Source organism: Myripristis murdjan, chromosome 17 (genome assembly GCF_902150065.1).
Source record: "Myripristis murdjan chromosome 17, fMyrMur1.1, whole genome shotgun sequence".
NCBI classification, from domain to species: domain Eukaryota; kingdom Metazoa; phylum Chordata; class Actinopteri; order Holocentriformes; family Holocentridae; genus Myripristis; species Myripristis murdjan.
Window position 1 is genome coordinate 12,650,342 of NC_043996.1, and position 25,491 is coordinate 12,675,832.

A 25,491-nucleotide genomic window follows, 5' to 3' on the forward strand; every position below is an offset into this window, starting at 1 on the left:
AAAAAAAAAAAAAATCCAGCCAAGTGTAATCCATGCATAGGTTACTAATGTGGAACCTATGTGTTGTGTCAAAAATGACCTAGTTTGCAGTGCTGCAGCTAGGCATACAATGATCAGACTTCACTCACGCCTCAGGTAGGCAGCCAGTGTGTGTTTGTGTGCGTGTGCGCGCGTGTGTTTGGGGGGGTGTGCCTGCCAATGTGCGTGATCTGTGTTTATGTATGTGTGTGAGTTGCACATGCATAATCAGCCTTCATTGCACATGCCTCAAGTGTGTGTGTGTGTGTGTGCGCGTGTGCGCGCGCGCGTGTGTGTGTGTGTGGAAGAGAGAGAAAGGGGGGGGTGACACAATGGAGCAGAGGCACCTGACACCTGGAAAGCATATAGTGTGTAATCAGATCACACAGGTTGTTAGGCTTTAGAAACAAGAGAGACCGGCACTAATAATACTTGGAGTGGGGAGGGGGTTGTCTTTCACCTATATGTTTACAAGAAGCTTATATGGACCTAAACTCACCCCAAACCACAGTGCTTTTATTATAATGACTGGCATTTCGGCCAAATTTTGTCCCACTATAAGTAAGCACCACATGATGGATGGGATGGGACAGGTTGGGATGGGATGGGACAGGATGGTCTTAGGCAGCTTTTGTTTTTCTCGCCCCTCTAGTCTTGGTATGAGTCTATTCCTGGTTCTCTGTGGAGGTGTTGAAGTGCTGAATCAGACTCGGCATGATGGAGGAGGAGGACAGATGTGCTGCTGGCAGTCTGTGAAAGGCAGCCAAATCAAGCAACTAGTTAGTTAACAGTTACTACTGTTCGCTGACCACACACACACACACACACACACACACACACATACATACACAACACAAACCAAAGCCTAGCCTGTTCCTGTAAATCTATTCCACTACCAAAACATAGACCAATGGGCCTATAGGCATGCATAACCTAATGCATTTTCACACTTGCCATCTCGCTGAGTGTCCTAATCCACACAGCTGTCTCTGTGACATTCAGCTGTTTATTGACTTCACGGTGACATCTAGTGACTAATACACGGTAGAACATCTCTTTGAGGTTTGGCATAGGGAGCAGACACTTTTTTATTCTTATAAAACACCATTTAACTATGCATTTTTATACATTTTGTCATGCTCTTGGATGCCCAAGAAGGAAGACTATGCATTTTTCCCCACATGTATACTGATGGCATTACTAGCATCTTTATCTTTTAAAGATTCAACTTACATAATAATGTAATAGTATAATCCTTGTAATAATACATGTGAAGAACTCTGAAATATAACACCACAGCATAAAAGAGTTCAACTAGTCTATTTATAGCTACACATTATAACTAAGTAATTTATTATCTTTCCAGTAGGTGTGTATCGGTCCTGACAGAATTAATGGGTTTGTATGAGCTCTCTCTGTAAATGTGTTCATAAAAATCTCATCCTCCCCTCTCCTTACCTTTAATTTCTATTTCTTTTGCAACCAGTTCTCTCTTACATGATCATGTCAGGATTGTGGTGTGATGACATTTAACGGAAGAATGTCATCACACCTCAATCCTGACCTTTGGACTATCCACCTTAGTGGATAGTAATGTTGGTTATAGAGCTGGAACATAGTCCACTGTTTCAGGGGCTCTGAATAAGTATGCCACCCAAATAAAATGCTCAAATGTGAAATGTAATAAGTAGGTAAACATTTTTTGTTTCAAATTCTTATTTGTGTTAGTGGTAGACTGAAAGGACATCTAGCTGCCAAACTCCTATAGAGGCTATGACTGTGGATATTGTAAGTTGGAGTCATATTGAAATTAGAAATTACTGTAAAAACCTTTAGTTCTAGGTTATAATGGCTTCTGAGGAGTGCAGGAACCAGAGAGAGGCAAAAAATATCCTGAGTGAAGTGTTTGAACTGCAGCCTGAGAGGAGGAAAAAGCAGAGCTCTCACTCTGCTACTATTCCCAGGTACCACAAATGTCATCTGAAAGCAATGCAAGAAACACGGCAGGCCTCATTTCTTTTTTCTTACTTTCTTTCTTTTTTGTTAATAAAAAAGATTATGTAACATATACCATTGTCATAAAATTTTCTTGTTGATTTTTTTGTTATGGGTGATAAATGATTTCTTTGAAATACGGAGCCCACATCTGTCATGCTCATGTTTTATTACTGTCTAAATTCAGTTAAATTCTGGACAGACGTGCAAAAATATTTTCGCTTGAACAAAGCTAAATGCACTGTAGTAATTATTCACAAAAACATTATCGTTTAAACTGAATGGCAGAAATACATGTATTTACTTTAAATTCAATCATGTCACATTGTTTGGAATTCACATACAAAACTCTCAGTCTTCCCCTGTGATAAATATCACTTGTATGTAATGGATCCCTAGATAAATACTTACAAAAAGCTTGTTTTCAGTGTTTGGTCGCCATGGTAACAGCCGCCATACGGAATAATTAACGCCCACCGAAAGTGGCTATGTTTTTTAGCGATCGAGTGACTTGTCATTATAACCATAAACGATCTTTGCGGTAGCTCGGAACCAATCACGTTGCGGTGAATCGGAGCTGACCACGCCCCCTCAGTCTGTTTGTATGCTGCGGAGGCTTTTGGGCTCACGCAGCGGCGTCACGCCTTGACTGGTAGAAACAGTGTAACCGGGTCGGTCACTGTACTTTTCCTTTACCTGCAACACAGCGTGCCTCATCCCCGGAATAAAAGGTAAATGCGTATATTTGTAATTGCTGAGATTTTCCGACGTTGCTGTCAAACACGACACTTTAACCACAGAGGCACTGCTATCCTCAAATGACCTTAGCTTACCTTTTCTGTTTAATACGTCCTTGTTCCTGTCAGGCTCTTTTACAGCCTTTTGCAGACTGCTGTCCTTGTTAATAATTTACTAACGTTAAATTATGGCCATTTCTGAAAGGCTGCGAGGACGTACTATTAAGCTAATGTGTGCTAAAAAACCAAACAGGGGCTATATGCATTAACCCTTTCACAAGCAGATGTCTTGAATGACTAGCAACAGGGTCCTTGCACGGTTTGACAGTTGCATTGAGGAGAATTAATGCTTTCCTATGGGGACAAGGTAAACAAATAAACTGTGTGGTTTTCCGTTTGCTCATGCCCTACTGTCAATATCGCACAACAAGCTGATATTTCCCTGTTTCAGGACTGTCAGAATGGCAGCGCTCTCCAAGGAGTATGGCTATGTGGTTCTCACCGGAGTCGCCAGCATATTCATGGTTGCACACTTGGCGGTGAAAGTTGGCAAAGCCCGCAAGAAGTACAAAGTCGATGTAAGTACAGTGACTGAGGTTAAAATGAATAGCAGGAAAGAATGAGTCAAAGTTCCTCCTTTCAGGCCTTTCAGGTCCACAGACCGGAGCGCTCCCTTTTATTTTGAAATGGAGGGAACGTCTGGACCCACCCTTGGCCACACGTTGGGCAAGTCTAGTTTGCTGACATTTTTTTTTTCTCTCTGTCTGATAGTATCCTCAGATGTACAGTGATGACCCAGAAACGGGAAATATCTTCAACTGCATCCAGCGTGCACATCAAAACACGTAAGTAGGCTGAATCACCAGCACATATTCACATGGAGATGTGTTTCATCAGGCTGTCAGGATACCTGCTGTAGGTGGTGCTGTCAAATGAGGTTAGAGTTCACATGATGTTATCTCCTGTCACCAGTCTGGAGTCTTACCCTGCCTTCCTCTTCTGCCTGGCTGTCGGAGGCTTGCACTGTCCTGTAAGTACAGTCACTCACTGTTGATTATTTTTCATTAGTTAACTTGTAAAATAGTGTCTTAGCTGAGGCTGTCAGATGCTAATGTTTCTGACGCGTGTGTGTATGTGTGTGTGCGTGGCTCTCACAGCGTCTTACCAGTGGACTTGGAGTGGTGTGGATTATAAGCCGAGAGGTTTATGCACATGGGTACTCTACAGGAGGTAAGAACGTTTTTTTTTTCTGCAAGGAGGGCCTAAAGTAAAATACTTGTCAAAACAACCTTTTATTACCTCTTAACACAGTATAAAAATACACAAAGCAGCACTTGTGCCCCTGTCACTGCATCTTCAACCACTTCAGTGCATATTTTTATACCATGTTTAAAGGTAATAACTGGCTTAATGTTTGGAGATGTTCATTTAAATGTTAGCTTAGTTTTAGTGCAGTATCACTCAAGAGAAATTCCTTCACTTAAACACTGTCATGTTTCGTTTATCCCAATCAGATCCTAAGAAAAGGATGCGGGGGGCCTTTGGAAACGTGGCTATGCTCGGGATGATGCTGACCACTCTCAACTTCGGCCGGCACCTTCTGGGCTGGACGGGACCACGCATGAAGTCCTTATATTGCTCTCACTGAGGGCCTTCCACATCACACTCCCCCTGGCTGAGCATGGCAAGGCCTTAAGGGTGGGCTTGAATAATCACATTTTCATTGGGGCCAGTTTGGATAAATAACCATACAGTCAAACTCTGATCAGTTTCACATGTCAAATCATTTTATCTAGGAGAACTGGTCAGGTCACTTGATAGCATAATCATGTTATCAAGTGACCTGACCAGTTTTCCTAGAAGGATTATGTTAGATTACTGGGCCATGGTGCAGGCCTGTTCATGCTCCCACAAGATTGCAAGTTCTGACAGGTTGTCTTGACAGTTGTTTTGAAGCACATTGATCTTGACATTTTGTCCCAAGTGGCCACTTTGGACAATTTTTTTTTTTTTTTTTTTTTTTTTTTTTTTTTTAAATTTAAACGTCTCGTTGATTTGCCTTAAAAAATGGAAATACAGTGAAGTTTAAAGGGACAATTCAATGGGGAAAAGAGCCTCATTTATTTTCCATGTTTAAACGACATCATACTTGAGGCAGTGCTTTATCTGGACTTTTGTTAAGCTGCCAAATTCAAATATATTGCACTTACTCACATAGCAATAATCAACAACTGGGTATAATATTGCTGTTGTCATGTAAAAACCTGTGACTCTAATCTTGCTGATTTCCATATTTTGACTTTGAATGACTCCTTGTTCCTCTATTTCCTCCCAAAAAAAGCAATTATGTTATAAAGTTTTGCCAGTCAGTGGTATTAAATATCCATTGGTTCTAAATATGCATGTTGCAGTTTTTGTTGGGTGAGTCTGAGTTTGGTTTAAATGCTATGTTTGTTTAGGTTAACATTGTGTTTCTGGTGTGTGTAAAAGGAGTGGCTCTCTTCACTAATCAGGGTATTTGTTCAAAGTCCACACTGCTTGTTTAGGCAAGTGGGCCAAAAAACGCCCACAGAACGTATTCCTGTATGATAAAAGAAATTTAGCAGGAAGTTACTATGATGGTGTGTTAAGCTTTCCAAGATTGCACCATCCCAGCGCATGCAACCAGAGTCTGTAATATGGAAGTTTCCATTTTATTATCAAACAAGAACTTCGTTTCTTACACTTTGACTTTTCACCTGCATATCATACATCACTGTTGGCACTTAATTCACAAGTAACACTTAGGTAAAAACTCCTATAGAATAGCTTCCAGCACATTCGCAAGATACTCTTAACTAATACAGGATATAGGTAACACCAATCTTAATTGCACTAAAGCTGGAAATATCCCGATGTGTTGCTGCTAATCTTTGTTTCCAATTTACACATCTGACAAATTGCCTTGTGTGACAGAAATTAACATGAAATAGATCATTTATAAATACAAATTCACCTCCCACATATGATTCTGATACTCAACAGTAACTAGTATATTTCACATTTATATTTAGATCATATTAAATTTTGAACTTTAGTGTAGCAGGCCTTTTTCAGTCTCCACTGCTGAAACAAACATTCATCATCAAAAGGGTTATAAATAAATCCAGGATTTTCACTCATATCACACCAGGATAACATTTTATAAGACACAGTCACCTAAAACTCATCGGGAGATTGAAGGCCACAGTATATGACACGCATAGCACTTTCAGGCATAATTTGGTATCTCTCATATCAAATCTGGATTCTATTTGTGTTCAATTTGTAAAACTGAATGAGAAATGGCATCTCATAGAGGTTATCTGTCTCTTCTTACAAGAATATGGCTTTTGAATGATAAAATCACCTCCCTGTTGATTTACATCTAGATTTTATGTAAGACCCATGATGCCAGCATTAAGACAACCTGTGCCACTGCTACCAGGCAACTTGGCTAGAAATAGCACTTCCCTAATATTTGGTCAGCTTTAGGGTCACATTGTGATACTCATACACCTTTTGGGCATGTTGGAGAGAAGCCTTAAATCAGTGAAGTACTAATGATCTAATCCATTCCACTCCTGTGGATCCTTGATTTTAGTCGTACCTAGAGCTAAGTACCCACTGCCCTAATCAGTGGCAGCAATCAGAGGAAGTGCACCTGTTCTCTTCTCCTGATCTAATCCATCCTATCTTTATTCCTCATTATCATTTTCCTCATGAAACCTGACAACATTAAGCCTGAGGTTGTCTATTAAATTAATCAGACCACTTAATGCAACCTTGATCCACATTACCTCTGTTCTCCCCTAGGGGGCAATGTAGCCTTTCTTGCCACATTAAAGTGCTGTGCAAACATTAGGAGAGTCATTCAGGGCCACAGTGGTGCTGTAAGCCTCCCTCAGAGGAAAATATAACTCACCGGAGTAAAGATTTGAGAAGTTTAAAGGGAATGTGAAAATAATGTTGACACTACTGAAACCCAATTTCTCTATGGTTTTTCTAGCATTTGAAAAAAAAAAAAAAAAAAAAAAAAAAAAAAAACATCCTTTAAATATTTACCACTGACTCAGGTTTCACAGTCAAAGGGGGAAACTGATCAGTGGGACATGTAAGGGGATGCAACTGCATCCAGGCAAAGGCTGCTCAGATCCAAAATGGTCATTCTTTGGAGTCTGCTTGCTTCTCTTCTAGGGAGTACAAATGACAAGACAAGATGCTTCCATCAGTAGGTATATCTGGAGAGTGGTGTGTCCTCCATCAGGTCATCCTACAGAGGATTATAAAAAACGATGAAGTGAACTTTAATGTGGCTTGGTTGTTTAGAATGACTATAGTAACGAATAACTCTTCCTCAACTACAACCCTCAGTGTATATATTCCATTTAAAACAAAATGAGTAACAGCTCATAATTAAAAACAAAAATTCAATATGTTGGGCAGGGATGACAGAAAATGCAACAACAGATAAAAAGGATTCACACATTTCTTGTTACACCTTTCTTTTTGGTAAAAGGTGCTCTTTTGAATTAAAAGTGAAGAAAACACTGAATGTGGGATTTGTTCAGGAATATAGTGGAGCGTAAAACCCAAATAAACTTATGCACTATTATAGTCTATATATCATCTATATATAGTACTATACTATACAGAGCCTGGGGTTCTAAATCTTTATCATGTAAAGGATTCAACATGCAAAATAGACCACAGACCAGCACAACAACCCTAACCCTATAATAACACTGAGTACTGTCAAACTATGAATACAATAAATTATGATCAAAAGGATTTTGTTTATAATGTCTTCTTTCCTCTGTCTTCCTGAGAATAAAATGAAAAGGAAATTTATCTATTCCCTGAATTGTTGGGAACCCTCTTAAACCCCCTTCGGGACCCTGGTGGTCCATTTTGTGACTCTAGCTCAAATGAAAGTCATCTGCTAAATGCCGGAGAAGAACTGGTCAGTACTGAAGAATTTGTGTGTGCAATAAGTGAATGCATAATATGCATGATATCCAATACATTAATTAGTATCAAACTAATGTAAACTACATATGTTCAGTTAAGTAAACAAGACTAGGTCAAAACCTAGTAATGCATGTGAACAAAGCCAGTGTCTCTGACCTACTGATCCTTTTTTGTCTTATTATTCCCTTTCGTTTTGCCACTGCATTACCATATTATAATGCATGTATGTTACAGTTTACCATGGGTAGGTCCTGTAGTCTGTGGAACTCTGGGTGATCGGCCCGCTGGTGGAACCTGAGGAAGAGGATGACGGAGATTATAGCTGTCGTGACGATGAGGACTGACAACAGGCCGGCCAGCAGCGGGTCCAGAGGGGAGCTGGGGTGGTGATGGGAGCCCTTGAGGTCTACATGACACAGAGATGGAAAAACGGTAACAGCTACACATATTTAACTTCAGGGAATAAAGTAAAAAGTGATTGCAATAAAGACATCTATATTCAGTTTTATTCAGTGATCCTCCTTTTACAGATCTAATAATTTAAGCGTGATTACAGCCTATAACAGTTGCTATTTATATAATACACTTTATAGACATAAATCAAGTCTATTTGATTTATGTGACTATACGGTCTATTTGTTGTTGATCAGTCCTAACCTGCTTGCTTACTTGTCAGCTGAACTGAGTATATTCCTCTTGTCAGGTCTCCAAAATGTGAACTTTTCAGGAACTAAGAAAAAAACTTGTTTTTAACTTGATGACCACACATTTTTCAGTCTACCAGTGGGGTTTTCAAAGTTTTGCATAAGTCTAAGAACTTTCTCAACTCATGGATGAGCATGGTATCATTCATTTTAAGTGAAGACATGAAAACCACCTAAACTGGAGTTAGGAGCTTTTCACCTGACAATGGCAACATGGTAAATGAATTTTCAGACCACAGTGGAGCACATACAGACAGATATCTTGGCTAAATATTAATAATTGACTGATACATACCAGACACACCCTTTTAATCTCACCTTAGAGCCTGGCAATAGCCACAAAATCAAATATCACAATATCTTTGACCCAGTACCTCAGTAGTAATATTGTAATGCTATTGTAGGAATGACTATCTTTTATCAGATCAAATGTAGATGTGATGCCCAAGCAGGTAAAAGGCAAATAACTGAACAGCTAGAACAACCTAAGCTCAGTAAATTTCATTATTTATTGCAATGGAGAATTAAAAACCAGGAAAAGACAACACTGATACCATATCACTATGTTACAACATCCAAAATCCCAGGTGATATATAGTCTCATGTTATGATATCAATATAATATTGATAGGTTGCCCAGCCCCACATCACCTTACCTTCATCTCCAACATTCAGCTCCGATGGTATCTCGTGATGTGTCGGGCCAGCAGGGATATAGGCTGGAGCAGAGGTGAGAGGAGAGCTTGTGGCAGAGGGCGGGGTGGGAGCTGGGGTCAGGGATTCAGACTGGGGCTGGGTTGAGGGTTGGGATGTGGTGGAGGTTGCTTTATGGGATTCAGGGGTAGAGTGAAAAGTAGAGGTGGTGTGTGGATCTCCAGCAGTGGGGGCAGTGCCAGCAGGGGTTGTGATCTGCCCCGCTGAGGTGGAGCTCTCTGCGGTGGGAAGGGCTGAATGACTGCCTGAAACATCTGAAAGACAGAGATACAAGGACTGAAGCAAGGAATAGTCAATTCACAAGATACAGAGAGATTTCTTTTCCAACCTACAGGGAGGAGAATCAAAAAACACGAATGCAATGACCAGTTTATTCGGACCTGTACACCATTCTGCTGATGAAAATGCACAACTCCCACAGATATTAAAATAGGGAAGCAGAGAGAATAGGCTGACAGGTGTTGATGGAATCAGTTATTATTTATTATTTATTATTTATTCAAGCTGCTTTGCATGTGGTTTGACTGTTGGTCACAAATGGCTACCCTCCTACACTTTTCATTCAGCATAAAATGAAGGATTCACTGAGTCTTGTACCACACACACACACACACACACACACACACACACAAAAACATCTAGTCGGTGGTAGCTCTATGGGCAAAGACGGTCAGATGAGCGCAACACGGATTGTGTTACCTGGCAAACAGAGCCCGAAAAGTTAAAATGCAACAGTGGTGTGCAGAATGGAGTCTCAAAATACGTCAAGGCTTGTCATTAACAGTCTACAGCAGCAGACCACCTAATGTTTAGCTTGGGAGATATCCCAGATATTGTGTCATGCCAAAATATTGTGATGTTTAATGTTATCACTCCCTTGGGATGAGTCAAGTTAAAATAAAACTTCCGACTCCTCTCAGAATAATGGCATCAAAATAACTAGGCTGTATACAAAAGAGTTTTCACAGGACCATGTCCAGACCAAAGTGGAATAACTGTAACAAAGCAGAGTGACAGTATCACTATCCCCCATCACCACCCCTCGACATGTTGTAGACAACATCACACATGGCCACAAACATCACGATATTCAGTGCTCTTGGATATTGGCCCAAACCTTCTTGCAAGACAGCAAGGATGAATGTATTCTAAATAAGGAAAACTCACATCCCTGCTCACACAACAAAAGATGAATTATTAAGTAAATCAGATTAGTCAGTGATAAAATTTGCAGCTTTCCCAGTGATGACAAACTCCAACAGCGACTTCTGCCAAGTGACAACCTACACATTATTCTACAGGAAAGACAGAGAAGTGATGACAGCAGCTAGCGAGTAGGCAAGAGAGTGTGATCTGGATTGTGTTATGTCACATTGTGTGTTATTTCAGCGCCGCTCAAAGAGGCGACATGCTGACGGCACCAACAGGGGGAAGTTATATTTATCTGATCTGTAAAAGGGCACCTCTTAAATCACGTTGTGACACACTGACAGATATACACACACAGGCGCAGACACACACACACACACACACACACACACACACACCTTCTCTGAACTCAGTCCAGTCATCCCAGGCTGACGTGAGGCCACTGCCCCACACATGCTGCGCTATGTGGGTTAAGAAAAGGACTATGATGCTGGAATGCTTGTGGCAAATGGAGCTCAGTCTGAGCAGAGTGTCTGTGTGTTTGCAAACAGGCAGGTTTTAGCATGTAGGTTGGTTTATTTTTATCTGTACATCCTACCTGATAAACAGAATGACACCCTATAATACTCTGGAGCATGAACTGATTAATAAAGTAAACAGACTAAGCTGAGAAATTAGATATGTATGGTTTATAGGATTATGGACAACATGTTGACCATAATTTCTCCTCTCTGTGTTGTTAATACCTGGTGTTGTTACTGTGTGTAATATAAGGCTCTAGACTTATATTAAACAGCTTATATGGACATGGCAGGCAATGAAAAGTTTGATCTTGATTACCGGAGACAGAAGCAGTGGGCTGAAGAGGGTTAACAGTCATGGGGATTCGCTGAGAGGTTGACACTCCAGATGTTGTGGTCACCAATTTATTCCCATGTACTGCAGCTGTCATAGTCATCGATTGGACTATCCCTTCAGCCTCAGTGATGGTCATGGGTTTCGTTGATGCTCTGCCCCAGCCTGAAGGAGTATGTGCCCACTGCAGGACCTTGTCTCCAGCATCCTCTGGCAGAACAGGGGACACTGGGGTTCCAGTCTGGCTTGGGAGGGCAGCTGAGGTGAGGACAGGAGGCACAGGAGTGCTCTGACCTATAAAATAAAGATGAATGCCATTATAAGAATAAACAGATGCAATACAAAGCATATTAACAGTTACACTGTTTCCTTCACGTGTGGATGTGTAATATAAGATTAATTTCCAGATAAACATATCAGGGCACTTATGGACTCAGCAAATATGCTGGTGTATATTAGCCTCTATCAGTTTGTGTTTCACAATATAATGAATGCAGCTTTATATAATTCTGACATGGGACAACTTTGATTATTTCTTCTCATTTTCTTATCTATAATGTGATTTTATTGTGTGTTTGATTTATTCAGGTTTTGTCCAGCATTCAACAAATCAGGTCAAGGGCCTGACTGATGTGCGGATGTGAGGCCAAAAGCATTGCCAAGAGGCCAAAGACTCTGTCATGCATCAGTTTGACAGCAGTCTAATCAGGTCTGTTAATTAAGGAAATGAGATAACCTGAAAAGTCTAAAAATTGAAAATATGCATATTTTATGCACTGACGGAACGTCCCAAAGTCCTAAAAAAGGAAAACATCAAGTTTTCTTTATTATCACCCGTCGCATTTAAGCACTGTAAATGAATTTGCACAGATTAATTTAAGATCATAATCTGTAGCCTCCAGGAAAGAGTGAAGACAACCTGCGCACAAGCAGTCGAGCTGATTCGACTAGTAAGTTAATAAGGAAACTATGCACTTTTATATGCATTTTCATCATGTATGAATTGATAGAAACGCATCCAAGTGCGCTGATCAGCAACTTTCTGTATATCAGATGGTCGAGAGCATCATGCGCTGAATCAATTGTCTACAGTGGGTTATCTCACGTCAGCAGGATGTTAAGTCGCACCACCGCGCACACAAAGACACCGATACAGTACACTGGCACACCGATGATGACACCTTACCTTTTGTCTGCAACGAGCCGGTAAGGACCACCAACGCGCAAAACACCAAATTAATTTCAATTTTCATCTCATTCGCTGCGTCCCCCTGGAAATCACAATGAAATAGACCAAATGTGGCTTTCTTCAAAGCAGCTCTGCTCTTGCTGGAGAGGTTGTTTCCGTTACGTTATTTGACAGGGCACATCATCAGCGCTAAAAATATCCTGAGGGAGTCGGGCAGAAGAGAAGTAGGGGTGGAGCTGCGTGGCAGGCAGGCGGCGGCGGTGGCGGCGGCGGCAGCGTCTAGTGTAGGCTACATGTCTTATTCTAATGAGTAAAGCCTGATCGAGCCAACAAACAATACACGCTTCACTCTCCAGCATTGTGTTGGTCCTTGTAGAATAACTCACTTCAGCACCTCTCCCTCTGAAATGCATTTCTAAGAGCTCGCAGTCGCACGCGGTGAAGGGCCGGTGGCTCGCTCCAATCAGCTGTCAGTGCGTCGGATGCGCAGTTGCTCAGTGTGTCAGGAGCGCCTGTTGCGGGACTACCCTGCACAGTATTAAGTCTGTGGATGATTCACTGCTTGATTGGCTCAAGATTGTCATTTCGGTTTAGGAAAATTTAATTAATCGGTCATATTTTGCACAGCAAGTCTTCCTTCATGGCGATGTGAGACAACTTTTATGTCCCCAAGGAGGTCAGCATGTCGTCACACTGAAGCGCACTGCCCTCAAGGAGTTAGGCTGCAGTAGCGAGATGGACAGCTGGATTCCCTCCATTGTCGGCCTTCGTTCACTCTAGTGCACAGTGGGTGCTCGTTTTATTTCTTTCTTTGAATCAGCCAGTCAGGCTTTAGTTCCCCCCCACCCCCCTCCCCACCCTCCCAAAAAAAGACTGATTTTGGACAACAGAAGGAACCAGTACAACTGTTTGGTTTCACGCTGCGCCAGATGGAGCCACCAGCCACTCCGGGAGCCAGCCTGGTGAATTTGGAGTTAACTGTGGAGAATGTGGAGTTGGTAAGTTGTCAATAAATCAAGAGCCACTTTATTGAATTGCTATTTTATTGAATTACTGACACAGCTTCCGAAGCAGCTTAAGAAAACACCGCTGCTAATTTGATTATACAGGTTACAACCAAAACAAATGGAAGTTGTCGCATTCAGCCTACAGTATTCATAACCCATTCATAATATACAGGTATGGACATATTTATCATAATAAATAAGGTAAAAATAAAACAAATGGTAGTCTTTTTCAAAGGTAAGTGACAGTGTAGTTTAACGGAGGGTTTTTAGGCTTATGAACCTTTTGTAACATGATGCCGGCTATAAGCATATGCTGTCCTAATAATAACCGTCACCATGTGCTCTGGATTAGTTGCTATGACAACACTTTTTTTTTTTTTTTTTTTTTTTTTTTTTTTACCCCTTTCAAACAATTGGTCATCCACCTCTATGCATTTGTATGGTGCTCTGAGCATCCAGTTTAAATTTGGTCATCTTGATGCACAAAAACAGCCAGTTTCTTGTAGCCTATATCTACTTGTTGCACAAGATAATAGACCTACCATGATGAAAGTACCTTTACATTATCCTGTCCCCACAATCACAATTGCTGAAATAGAAATCACAGGGGTTGATTTTGATCATGATTTCTCAAGAGTGTCCCTCCTCATCAAAGTTCACTGTCCATTCTCCTCCTCTCCTCCTCCTCCTCAGGCTCTCTACCAGCTGTACTATGACCCAGACATGGTGCATAAGAGTGAGGCCCAGAAGTGGCTGACCCAGGCTCAGACCTCCGCACAGGCATGGCAGTTCTGCTGGGCCCTGCTCAGCCCAGGCAAGGTCTGTCACGTTTACTATCACCTCCTGTACACTTGCTGCTAAGAAATATTGGGCAGCATTTTGGTTTAGATAGACAGGTTAGTCCACATTCCTGCAAAGAGAGAAAAGCCCACTGGGTATTTAAGTTGTCTATTATCAGTATGAGATCAGTTAAAGGGTGGATTTATATGGTCTCCTCCCTGTGTAAGAATTTACATTTATTGTTTCTGATGTGTTTGTCACTGCTTGTAAATATTAGCTGTCATGCTGTCTGTGTGATGAATGATTCCTTCCTGGTAACGCTGAGCTGCTTTGTGATACCTGTCCAATCCATTTGTAACGTCTTTATGTATCCAAAAGACATCTTGATCTCAGTAAGACAAATAAAGGAGCCTTTTCCATCTATCTAACACACTTGTTTATAGATATTTATGGACATTTTTTCTTGAATTTCTCCTGTAGGGGATCAGTAAAGGTACATTTTATATTATTAAAGCACCTGCAGCTGCAAGAATCTTTTTCTTTACTCTTCACTCTGCATGTGCAAATAGGACTTGATAGACATTTAGTATAAATGCTCAAATGCATGCATTAACACCAATACACAATTTATGAGTATCCATTGATAGATGCGTGTATAGCATTTTTTTAGACATGATTTGTTTAGTCATTTTCATTGTGCTCATTTATTTATGTAATATTCCTCATAATTTCCATACATTTTAACACACTATGCAAATAAAGAAAAAGAGTCAACCTCAACACATGTACTCAGAAATAAATTTATATGTTAATGTTAGATACTGTTAAAAAAAAAAAAAATCCTTAACACTTTATAAATTGTTTATTCACAAATATTCCATTGTGTATTCACTACTTGTGTACAGTGAACACATGACATGGTCTGATCCAGCAGGTCTGGCGAGTGTGCAAACAGAAGGCCCTCAAAGCTTTAGTATGAGCACACAAAATGCTCTGAGGGCTTTGGTATGAGACCGAAACATTCTCTGTGGGGTAAGGCCATATCATGTAGGTAATGTTGGAGTATGTCACTGGGTCCTTAGAATGCTACACTTACCTGTTCTGATTCCCAAATGTGAAGTAATATTAACAAAATCTAAATTTACATGCTGATTGTTTTTGATTTAGTGGAAATTAAACAACTGTACCAGCCTCACGAGGACAGGCTTTGGGTATTGAATGAATGTCTGTCAAGAACAATTAAGGAATAATTTGCCAATATACAGCAATCACATTTTAAACTTTTATCACAAAGTGGACACATTTGTACCTGTTTTTTTTTTTTTTTTTTTTTTTTTTTTTTTTTTTTTTTTTAGCTATTCTGGACTAGAATTCTTAGTAAGTTGGATTTTTCCAAGCCAAAACTGTCATACAAAAGGAGTCATAGCTGAAGACTACGGTGCAAACCAAACTCTGAAAACAGTGATCCCCTATAGCATCTGTTCAAGTTTATTAAAGTTTATTTAGAGCCCATAATCCCTGTTACACTCTTTACAGGCCCACAGTTTATAAAAAGCTAAATCAAGCCCTCTGACCCAAACCCTTATACTGGGTAAGAAAAAAAAATATCCTAAAAAACTCAGAAGCCAAAAAGGGGAAAATCAGAGGAAATTGGAGGAACTGGAGGAAAGAGGGCAACCCTTTCCAGGATGACTAGGAGTACAATGGGTGCTGAGTGGGCAGTTATTAGCTGAGATCTAATAGTCAGTCACATGAAATCTGTTCCCTGTCTCATTCCTCTTTCATCACAGCTCCCAGAAATTCAGTTCTTTGGTGCCAGCACCCTCCATACAAAGATCTCCCGTCACTGGAGTGACCTTCCCACAGACCAGCATCAGAGCCTGAAGATGCAGCTCCTCTCCCACATCTTACACTTTTCCTCCGGGCCCAAAATGGTGCTGACCAGGCTGTGTGTGGCTCTGGCCTCTTTGGCTCTTAACCTGATTCCACAGGCCTGGCCCCAGCCCGTGGCAGAAATGGTCAGAGCTTTCCAACCAGAGAAGGCTGAAGCTGAAGGCGGCACGGCTGGCTCTGGTGCCAGGGTTGAGCAGGACCCACATGCCCACTGCCTTGCCCTGCTGGAGCTCCTCACTGTGCTACCAGAGGAGTTCCAGAGCAGCCGGCTCACCCAGGCTCGCCGGTCCCAGCTGAGGGAGGCCCTAGCTGCGGAGTGGGCAGTGGTGTGTCCCCTGCTTCGTCAGCTGCTCCAGAGCCAGGACTCCCCAAACCAGGTGAAAGAGAGGGTGCTGCGCTGTCTTTCCAGCTGGGTAGGGCTGGATGTGCCGCTAGGGGAGAGCCAGGGACTGGTCCAGGACTGTTTCACCACACTGTCCAACCCTGAGCTTTTTGACACGGCTGTGGAGACAATAGTTAATGCCATCTCACAGCCAGATTGCCAGAGGTGAGATGTAAGCTGGAGCACAGTCATAACAGTGCACAGCTATAGAATGTGTATTTGTTGTGTTGTGTATTTTCAGGTGTGTGAGTCAGAAGTTGTTTGACAAACAGTTGGATTTTTGTTGGGAGCATTTTTCATGTTTGTATGTATATTTGTGTATACATTTGCATACTGCTTGAATGTGCACATGCATAATTATGCATAATCACATGTGTGCAGGTACACTGATGCTCTTGTGAACTTGATGCCTCTGGTGCTGGGTCTACATGACCAGCTGAAGGCAGCGGCACAGGATGGGGACATGGAGACCTCACATGGTATCTGTCGCATTGCTGTTGCTCTGGGGGAGACACACTCCAGGTACACACACACACACACACACAAGCACAAAAGCTCATCCTATGACCTGGCTTCACTGTTTGGCCTTTATGAACTACTTGTTTCTTAATTTGGATCACTGTGTTTATGTGTGACAGGATTTTGTTGGAGCAGGTGGAACGTTGGCAAGAATATCTGGCCTTGGTGAACATGATTCTGTTCTGCACTGGGATTCCTGGGCATTATCCAGTCAGTGAAACCACCAGCTCCCTTACACTCACCTTCTGGTACACACTGCAGGTATGGAGGCTGCATTATATTATAATGGCAGTGTATTAAGAAGTTCTGTAGAGTGCACACCCGGTGTGGTTGATTCTTCTTTGGTTTACAAGTAAATATGAAGTTTGCCTGACCAAGACCTTAGTAGTTGAAACATTTCACAGTAAATGCGGTGTGTAGGCAAGCCAATTAGAGGGGATTTTTGTGTCTATATTTGTATGTAACAAAGTTGGATCATCATTATTTTTCATCATCTAATATCAGATGATTTTACATTTTTTCTTATGTTCTTAAATGTGAGCATTTATTCATGCATGCAGCTGACTCAAAGGCCACATTCACGTTAGAGTTAAATACGCTCATCGCTTCTAATTTGAGTGCTTAATCTGGTCAAATTCATAAGCAGTACAATTGTTAACAAGGCTGACAACTGTACTATTGACGAGACTGATAACTAGAAGCTGGTTAGAGAATGATTTAACTGAAAATACAGAAGCAGGTCCTGTTCCTTGTTCATCTTGAAGCCATTCTCAAGCTTCTACATACAAGTGTGTGTATGGACACGACTCCAGTTAATAACTTAAATTATCAAGCCCCAAAATGCTAATGTGAATAGCACCAATGTGTCTTTGTGTGCCTGTTTGTCGGACAAAGGATCGTCAGCATGGCTTCGTTAATCTATTTGTGTTTTTTTTTTTTTTTTTTTTATTCTTTGCTTCTTCAGGATGACATCTTGTCGTTTGATGAGGAGAAGCAGGCAGTTTACCTGCAGGTCTACAGGCCAGTCTACTTCCAGCTGGTAGACGTGCTGCTACATAAATCCCACTACCCGTCTCAGGAGGAGTACGCCTCCTGGTCCTCTGATGACAAGGAGCAGTTCAGAATCTACAGGTAACTTGTGAAACTGTGGTTGTCTTTTTGCTGACAGTGATTTACTCCGCCTTCATCCAGGTCTTTTCTGACTGTGTGTTTCTGTGACTATTTTTCATTGCAGAGTGGACATCTCTGACACTCTGATGTATGTGTATGAAATGCTGGGGGCAGAGCTCCTCAGTAACCTGTATGACCGGCTGGGCAGGCAGCTGATGGACACCCAGCATTCAGCTGTGTGGCAGGTAATGTAATTCCCACCGCCCACTGGAATACTTTCTGAACTTAAATGCGTGTACAGACTGTGTTCATCTAGAATGTGTTTTCTCTTCTACCTCTCAAGGACACTGAGGCTCTGTTGTTTGGTTTCCAGTCCATAGCGGAGACCATAGATGTGAACTACTCTGATGTTATCCCTGGCCTTATTGGCCTTATCCCCAGAATCAACATCAGCAACATTATGCTGGCTGACACAGTGATGTACACTATAGGTACCTACTCAGACCTCTGCTTCATACAGCACCCATGTGTACATTAATAAACAACATTGCCCATTTATTCTGTTATATTTACTTTGCCATCTCTTTTCATATTTCTTCCTCCCACCTCTCGTTCCATCTCTTTATCTCTCTTTATCTTCTCTCTCTAAATCTGAATCTTCTCTCCCTCTCTCTCTCTTTTTCTGAACGCCCCCCCTCACAGACATACACATATAGTCCTCTCTTGTGCTATTCCCCTGACTTGCCTGTTCCACAGTACACTGGATATGAAGTCATAGATTCTGCTGTCTGTTTCCTCCTAAAACAAAGCCTGAAGCCTTTAAAGAACTGATGTAACATCAGCATCAAGCATCTAACCAGCCCTGCCGAACAGAAGGAATGAGCAAAAAAAAAAAAAAAAAAACTGCCTCATTTTGAAACACTAGATGATTTGTGTGAATAAAGTGTAATATCTCAAATAGGATGCATTTTATGTTGTTGCTGAAGTTTTTTTTGTTGTTGTTGTTTGTTTGTTTGTTTTTTTGCACTTTCACTGCCATCAAATTTCTATTAGTGGCTGCTGCTTCTGATCTGAACTGTGACAATCCCATTTACACTTGGCTTCAGAGACAAACCTCCTTATCTCCCTCATCCACCAGGGTCCCTGGCAGAATGGCTGGCTGACCATCCGGTGATGCTGAGTGGGATATTACCCATGGTGCTCCAGGGCCTTGTGAAGCCAGAGCTGTCTGTGTCCAGTGTCTCTACTCTGAAGAGGATCTGCCGGGAGTGCCGACATGACCTCAGCCCCTATGTGCATGACATCATGACAGTGTCACAGGTCAGGGAGAAAGCGTGGTTATAGATGCATGTGTATAGATGTCTGTAAAGGTGCTATGTGTAGCATTTTTACTATAAATACAGTATATTATTATATTAATTGTGAAACCCTTGTATAATAGCTGAAAGCAAATGAGACTGGTGGAGCTGAGTGGATTTGTGGTTTCTATTTCATGTCAGTAGTGTTTTTCAAAAGCCACGTTTAAAACCGTATTTCCTATGAACGCCTCTGCTTTCGGAAGTAGCTTCCCACTCCCCCTTGTTGGCATTGCTTCAGGTGTGTTTGTTTTCTCCCTGGCTTTACTGAAAGGGATAAACAGGTTGGAACTGATTCCTCCATTAACCCTTCAGTCTGCACCTACTATGCTCCATTGTGAGACAGTGAAAGATTTAGCTTTGTTTTTCTTGGAAGAACAGCAGCCCATTCCCAGTCCCTGTTTTGTGCCATAAATCTCTCATCCATACATACATACATACATCTCTTACTCATATTCCGGGATACGGATTGCAATAGCTCTAACCTGATGGCACGCAATGTAAAATCCAGTATAGAGGCCAGTTGAAGCTGCCAATTCCTCAGTTAATCTTTAATTTATTATTCTTCTAATGTCTCAAAAATATGATGTGTAATTGATGTAAAAATGCTACACATAGTCCCTTTATGTGTGTTGATATGTTTGTTTTCTTTGATTGGATATCTTTGTTTTTCAGTGTTAGTTTAGTAAATTTTGTAAGCCTACTGAAATCTCCATTTTTTGTTTATAGGATGTGCTGGTAAAAGAAATCCACAAGGTCAGTATGCAACCTTCAGCACATATCAGATCCATCTTTTCTGAAAAGTGCACCAATCTTCCCTCTGCGGAGACTGCATTCATGATATATGTGTCTGCGTGTGCGTGTCTGCGTGTGCATGTCTGTGTGTACATGTGTGTGTGCGTATGTGTGCTGTATGTTTCTGTGTGTCTGTGTGCAGAGCAGCCAGTGTATGTGGCTGATGCAGGCTCTGGGTTTCCTCCTGTCCGCCCTCCCAGTGGAAGAGATTCTGGGCAGCCTTGACTCCCTTATCACCCCTCATGTCCAGAGGCTGGACACACTGGCCCAGCAGGAGGTAATAAAAAAAAAAAAAAAAAAAAAAAAAAAAAAGGGACTGACACATTAAAGACTAGAAAAATATCATCAATACTGAGAATAGTGCTGATGGTGGTGGAAGAAGTGGTTGTGGTGATGATGATGATGATAATTAGAATTACATTTTGTTCTTAAATTTTAGATTGTGAGTAGCTCACACATCCAGATTTTTTTGTATTGTATACCGTGACAGGACAATGGGATGTAAAATCATCAAAGAAAGACATTTGCTCACTCCAGACATTGCTCACTTGTACAAAGGACATCAATTTTTATTTACTGACATTTCAGTCCCAGTGGACCTTCATCTCACATTTTAGCTATTTAGCTGTCAAATCCATAAGCAAGCCACCATGTGTTGGATACTTTTGACAGAATAAATGGCTGTTGCAGGGACTAAACCCAAGACTTTTTGGTTACAAGATGGTCTTTAACCACTAGGCTACACTGTTGCACCCAGAAAACCAAAGTTATTTTCAATAAATCGTCCGCTGATGGAGGTGATGATACCGGTGGCTTCCATTTAAACAAATTTCAGCTTGAAAACCCTGTTATTTCACACATTTGACATTATCCCTCTTGTGCTGGCCTTTCATGCTCTCTTCAAAAGGCGTTTACACATCTAACCCATCCTCCTCCTTCTGTCTTTACAGCCCAATCCCTCCAATAAACTGTCCATAATACATATACTGGGGATGCTGTCCAGTCTCTTCACCACTCTGGACATCAACAGACAGGCAGACAGCATGGAGGGAGCAGCTCTTCCCAGACTCACACCCTCCCACGCCACACCTAACCCGGTACATCCACATCCTATACTGGCAGAGTGTGTATGCATTAGGCTTGGGCGATGCTCCCAAAATGTAATATCACAATATTGTCTCATGCAACTCAATGTCAACCCAGTATTTAAGAAAAAAGAATTCATTCATTTAATTTAATTTGATTTGATTATTGGAAACCTTCTTAAATTAAGCATCCTATGCAGATGAATTGCATGTTAATCAAATTCGACTATACATGCTTACTGTTACTATAGTTATTGTAGCTACAGTACTTGCAGTTTAACAAACTTTTTTTTATTTAATTTTAAACAAAAATCGGTTTTAACTTAAAGAATTGTGAAGACTGAAAAAGTAAAATAATTGTCCTGTTAATACCAGACATTTAAGAATTTCACCCATAATCCAGCAATAATTCGGCCATAATCCCAGCTTCCAATACTTTTTCATAATATATATTCTCATTATATGGTATATTTCTATGAACATGGATGCTGCAGTTACTCCACTGTCTGCTACCTGAACTTTGTAAGTTTCCCTGTTACACATGAAGGCAACTATCTTTGTTATTATTATGTTAAATAAGCATAGCCTGTCTTCAGCTGTCTCTCAGTAATTGTTTTATTATTTATCCATTCATATTTCTATACATGTAAAGTGTTGAAATGTGCTGAAATGACCAAAAATGTATCTGAAGACATATCACAATGTTTTACAATACATGTTACTATGCTCTCCAGACAGTTGTGTGAATCTCAATTAACACAAGAGGCCTAATTTTTATCTAAATTTTTCAGGTAGTGGTTGTGTTGCAGCAAGTGTTTACACTGATCCAGACCATCCTGAGCAAGTGGCTCGATGACTCAGAAGTGGTAGAGGTAGGAGAGTTTATATTGCTTGCATAAATATGTCCTGTATGTCTATGATGTTGTGTATGTGTGTGCATGTATGATACTGTGTGGGTGTATGGGTTTGTGTCTGTGTGTTTACTGACTCACACTCTCTCACAGCGCTCCTCCTCCCCCAGGCAGTGTGTGGGGTATTCGAGAAGTCAGTTCGAACCCTCCTACATGACTTTGGCCCCATGGTGGCCCAGCTGAGCGAGATGCTGGGACAGATCTATAGTGCTTTCCCGCAAGCTTCGGCTCTGGACCTCGCACGTCAGGTACGCCCCCGCAGACTGAAACCCCTCAAAGCATAAAAACCACTTTTATCTGCGGAGTTGTAACAGAACAACGAGGACTCGACCGTCCTTTTGGGAAAGCAAGGTTGCACGGTCAGTCATCTTGAAAATCTGTGGAAAAGTTTTGCCGATGAAATACCATGAGATTCTTTGAGATCAGGTGTCATTGTCTGTCCTTGTAGATGGTGCACATATTTGCTGGAGAGGAACAACACGCCTCTTCTATCAAAAGCCTGATTGAAGTGTTGACTTCTGCGACTCTCACCATCTTTCAGCAAGGTAATAAAGAGTTTAAGAGGAATTTGACTGAGGTTTTCATCGTATCTTTGTTTTGCTGATGCTATATTATATTGCACAGGCCCAAGGAATCATCCGGATATTGCTGAATCATTTATGCAACTTCATACTCAGGTTAGTGTGATGAGTGTGATAAATATCCATGTTTATACATCTTTATTAGATGGAAATATTTGCCTTACGGATTTATATATTGCTGATTGTTAGATCCTCAAAAGGAAGCCTGACTTGTACTTGTCTGAGCAGCTGGATGTTAAAGCTCTGTTTTATTGTGGTGAGTATCACTTTAGATTCCTTTTTTTTTTTTTTTTTTTTTTTTTACCAGCTTTTGAAGATCAAAGAATGGCTTTGGTGCTATCCTTGGTCAAATGAAAATTTTTTACCTTGCCATTCTGCATTAAGAAAATAATGTGTTGAAAATTCTGTGTCTCAGATTCTTTTTTCTTCCTGCCTGATCTTGAAAACTGTCCAGGACAGCAGTTTTGTGATTACTTAGCTGAAGCAATTATTAAGAAAACTTTTTTATCCTCTCTCCTTTGTCCAGGGGTTCTGTCACTCAAATTTCCAGAGACACCCACGGTCAAATCAGCCAGTTTGTTCTTTGTAAGTTGAGGCATTAGCATGGAAATGTATGGCCTTAACAGTTGTCACATTTTTCTGCTATCAGGGGATAAAAAATAACGATCAAAAACTGCTTTTCTTCAAGTTAAACAAGCACTTAATTCACAACTGTTATCAAACATAATTTCAACTCATCAATTTTCACACTATTATTGTTGTTTCTGCTGTTTGCCTGACAGACAGAGCTCTTGCCTCGGTTTAAAGACATGCCACCTATGGATGGAAAGCTGCTGACGGAGACTGTACTTGAGGTGAGCCTATTTAGATATACTAATGGAATAAGCAAGACACAATATGAAAACATGATGGAAAATACTGTTCTAAGCAGCCCTGCTTTCCAGTGTAATGGATAATCCATCACTTATTATTAAGATCATGCTGGAGATGCACGCCCACCCACCTCAACTGTAAAACTCAATCACTGGCTAGCTTCTGTATCCAGTGGGTTTAACTGTATGTCAAACTGGATTATGCAAGAACAACATTTATCCACTTCTGTATAACAGAACATAGCACAATATTGAAAAATCTAATGCAGGGGCTCATAAAGTGTTTAGCCTGCAATTTAAACCCAGTTATGTAATCTGTGTGGCATTCAGGCTCAACACAGTGGGATTATTGTCATATAGCGTCCTGACAAAAATTAGTCATTTTCGGTCCTGACCTGCACTTTCTGAAACAACATAATGGAAACATGTCTCTTTATTCGTGTCACAGGCAGTCGGAGGTGGGTCTCCCCGCAGCCTGACAGAGCACTTCTCTGAGGTGCTGTTCAGTCTGAACAGACACTGTCCAGCCCTGCTGTCTCAGTGGCTGAAGGAGAGCCTGCAGACCCCGGGGTTCCCCTCTGCCCAGGTCACCATGGAGCAGAAGGATGCCTTCACTCAGCAGCTTCTAAGGTAATGATCAATACGATTAGCTGTTGATGTTTATAGTTAAAAAGAGGATTGTGAGATGGCAAGGGAATGTTTTCTGGTGATTCTAAACTAAAATATATGATGATCTCATCCTAAGTGGTGTGAGCAAGAGTGCACCATCTCAAGCTTCCTCAGCACTCTGTTATGTAAGGACTCAGTAGAAGTTAAGCAGCGTAAATCCCCAATCAAGTTAAACCCATAGAGACTATTTGATTGTGGGGGATTGCCGTGGGGCTTTGCTACCCTCTCATAAATGGAAAATGAAATGCATCCTCCTCATAATTCACAGACTATAGGAGGAAACATTTGAAAAAAAAAAAAAAAAAAACACTGCAAATCAGGAGTTAATAAAGGAAAACACACAGTATGTCCTCATGATACGTATCTTTTGTTTTGAACATTTGTGCTATATAATTAAGCTGTCCCAGGAACTGATGCTGTTTAAGCCTAAACTGTAAACCCAGTTTTCCTATTTTGTAATTTTTGCAAAAGGTACTCTTTTCATCCTATATGATGTCTTTCATATCAAGCTATTTTGATATTACAGGTGTAGGGTCCATAGAAAAATACTGTTACATGTTTTGATAAAATCAATCGTTTCCCTTTTCCTAGGGAGCAGACCAACAAGCGACGTGTCAAAGAGATTGTGAAGGAGTTCTCCCTGCTCTGCCGCGGCCTCCAGGGAACCGGATACTCAGCAGACTACTAGCTTGAATTTCTGGCTGTCTCCTGTGACTCATCTTTCCTCAGTTAAAGTCTCCAAGAAAGATTAAGGGAAATTTCCACAAAAAAGGACACAAATCCCTTTTTAAAATGGCTTCAGTGCCGAAGCCAAATATGATTCACTTGTGGATGACACTGGACTATCAAAAGTCATAATAATATACCAAAGCAGAAATGTGGAAAAATGAAGTTTCTGTTTAAGTGAGCCAGGATAATACTTGATTTTGCTGCCATTTATCTAATATTCTAATATTTCAATGAAAGGGCCTCTGTGAGACATGTTAACCAGATTTTTTTTTTTTTTTTATGAAACACTTTTGTCAGTTCTGATATACAGTGTGAGACAAGTGTCTTGGTGACAATTACAACTTCAAGTTGTTCCAAAGTGTCCTTTTTTAGCTCTTACACACGGATGCACAAGGATCCAAGATGACACCTCCATGTTTATGACTGATAAACACTAATAAACAGTTTATTCTT

General features: G+C 40.9%; 3 protein-coding genes across 3 annotated transcripts; 2 read left to right on the plus strand and 1 right to left on the minus strand.

Moving 5' to 3' along the window:
• The first annotated feature begins 2,617 nt into the window (after nucleotides 1-2,617).
• On the plus strand, nucleotides 2,618-5,147 carry mgst3a (microsomal glutathione S-transferase 3a). Its single transcript, XM_030075519.1, has 6 exons — nucleotides 2,618-2,744; nucleotides 3,202-3,328; nucleotides 3,522-3,595; nucleotides 3,723-3,780; nucleotides 3,908-3,980; nucleotides 4,265-5,147. Exons 2-6 carry the CDS (start codon nucleotides 3,212-3,214, stop codon nucleotides 4,396-4,398), a joined length of 456 nt encoding a protein of 151 aa, XP_029931379.1. The 5' UTR covers nucleotides 2,618-2,744; nucleotides 3,202-3,211; the 3' UTR covers nucleotides 4,399-5,147.
• A 1,664-nt stretch (nucleotides 5,148-6,811) lies between these two features.
• On the minus strand, nucleotides 6,812-12,507 carry LOC115374841 (putative protein TPRXL). Its single transcript, XM_030073983.1, has 5 exons — nucleotides 12,348-12,507; nucleotides 11,147-11,455; nucleotides 9,100-9,411; nucleotides 7,979-8,145; nucleotides 6,812-7,041 (listed from the first exon to the last, which is right to left on the minus strand). Exons 1-5 carry the CDS (start codon nucleotides 12,412-12,414, stop codon nucleotides 6,997-6,999), a joined length of 900 nt encoding a protein of 299 aa, XP_029929843.1. The 5' UTR covers nucleotides 12,415-12,507; the 3' UTR covers nucleotides 6,812-6,996.
• Nucleotides 12,508-13,133: 626 nt separating this feature from the next.
• On the plus strand, nucleotides 13,134-25,439 carry LOC115375533 (importin-13-like). Its single transcript, XM_030074969.1, has 21 exons — nucleotides 13,134-13,348; nucleotides 14,051-14,176; nucleotides 15,928-16,577; nucleotides 16,794-16,934; nucleotides 17,051-17,192; nucleotides 17,896-18,062; nucleotides 18,166-18,286; nucleotides 18,385-18,532; nucleotides 19,180-19,361; nucleotides 20,126-20,152; nucleotides 20,334-20,468; nucleotides 21,142-21,288; nucleotides 22,068-22,148; nucleotides 22,298-22,435; nucleotides 22,636-22,732; nucleotides 22,812-22,864; nucleotides 22,958-23,024; nucleotides 23,295-23,353; nucleotides 23,551-23,622; nucleotides 24,089-24,270; nucleotides 24,901-25,439. Exons 1-21 carry the CDS (start codon nucleotides 13,280-13,282, stop codon nucleotides 24,995-24,997), a joined length of 2,901 nt encoding a protein of 966 aa, XP_029930829.1. The 5' UTR covers nucleotides 13,134-13,279; the 3' UTR covers nucleotides 24,998-25,439.
• The last annotated feature ends 52 nt before the right edge of the window (nucleotides 25,440-25,491 follow it).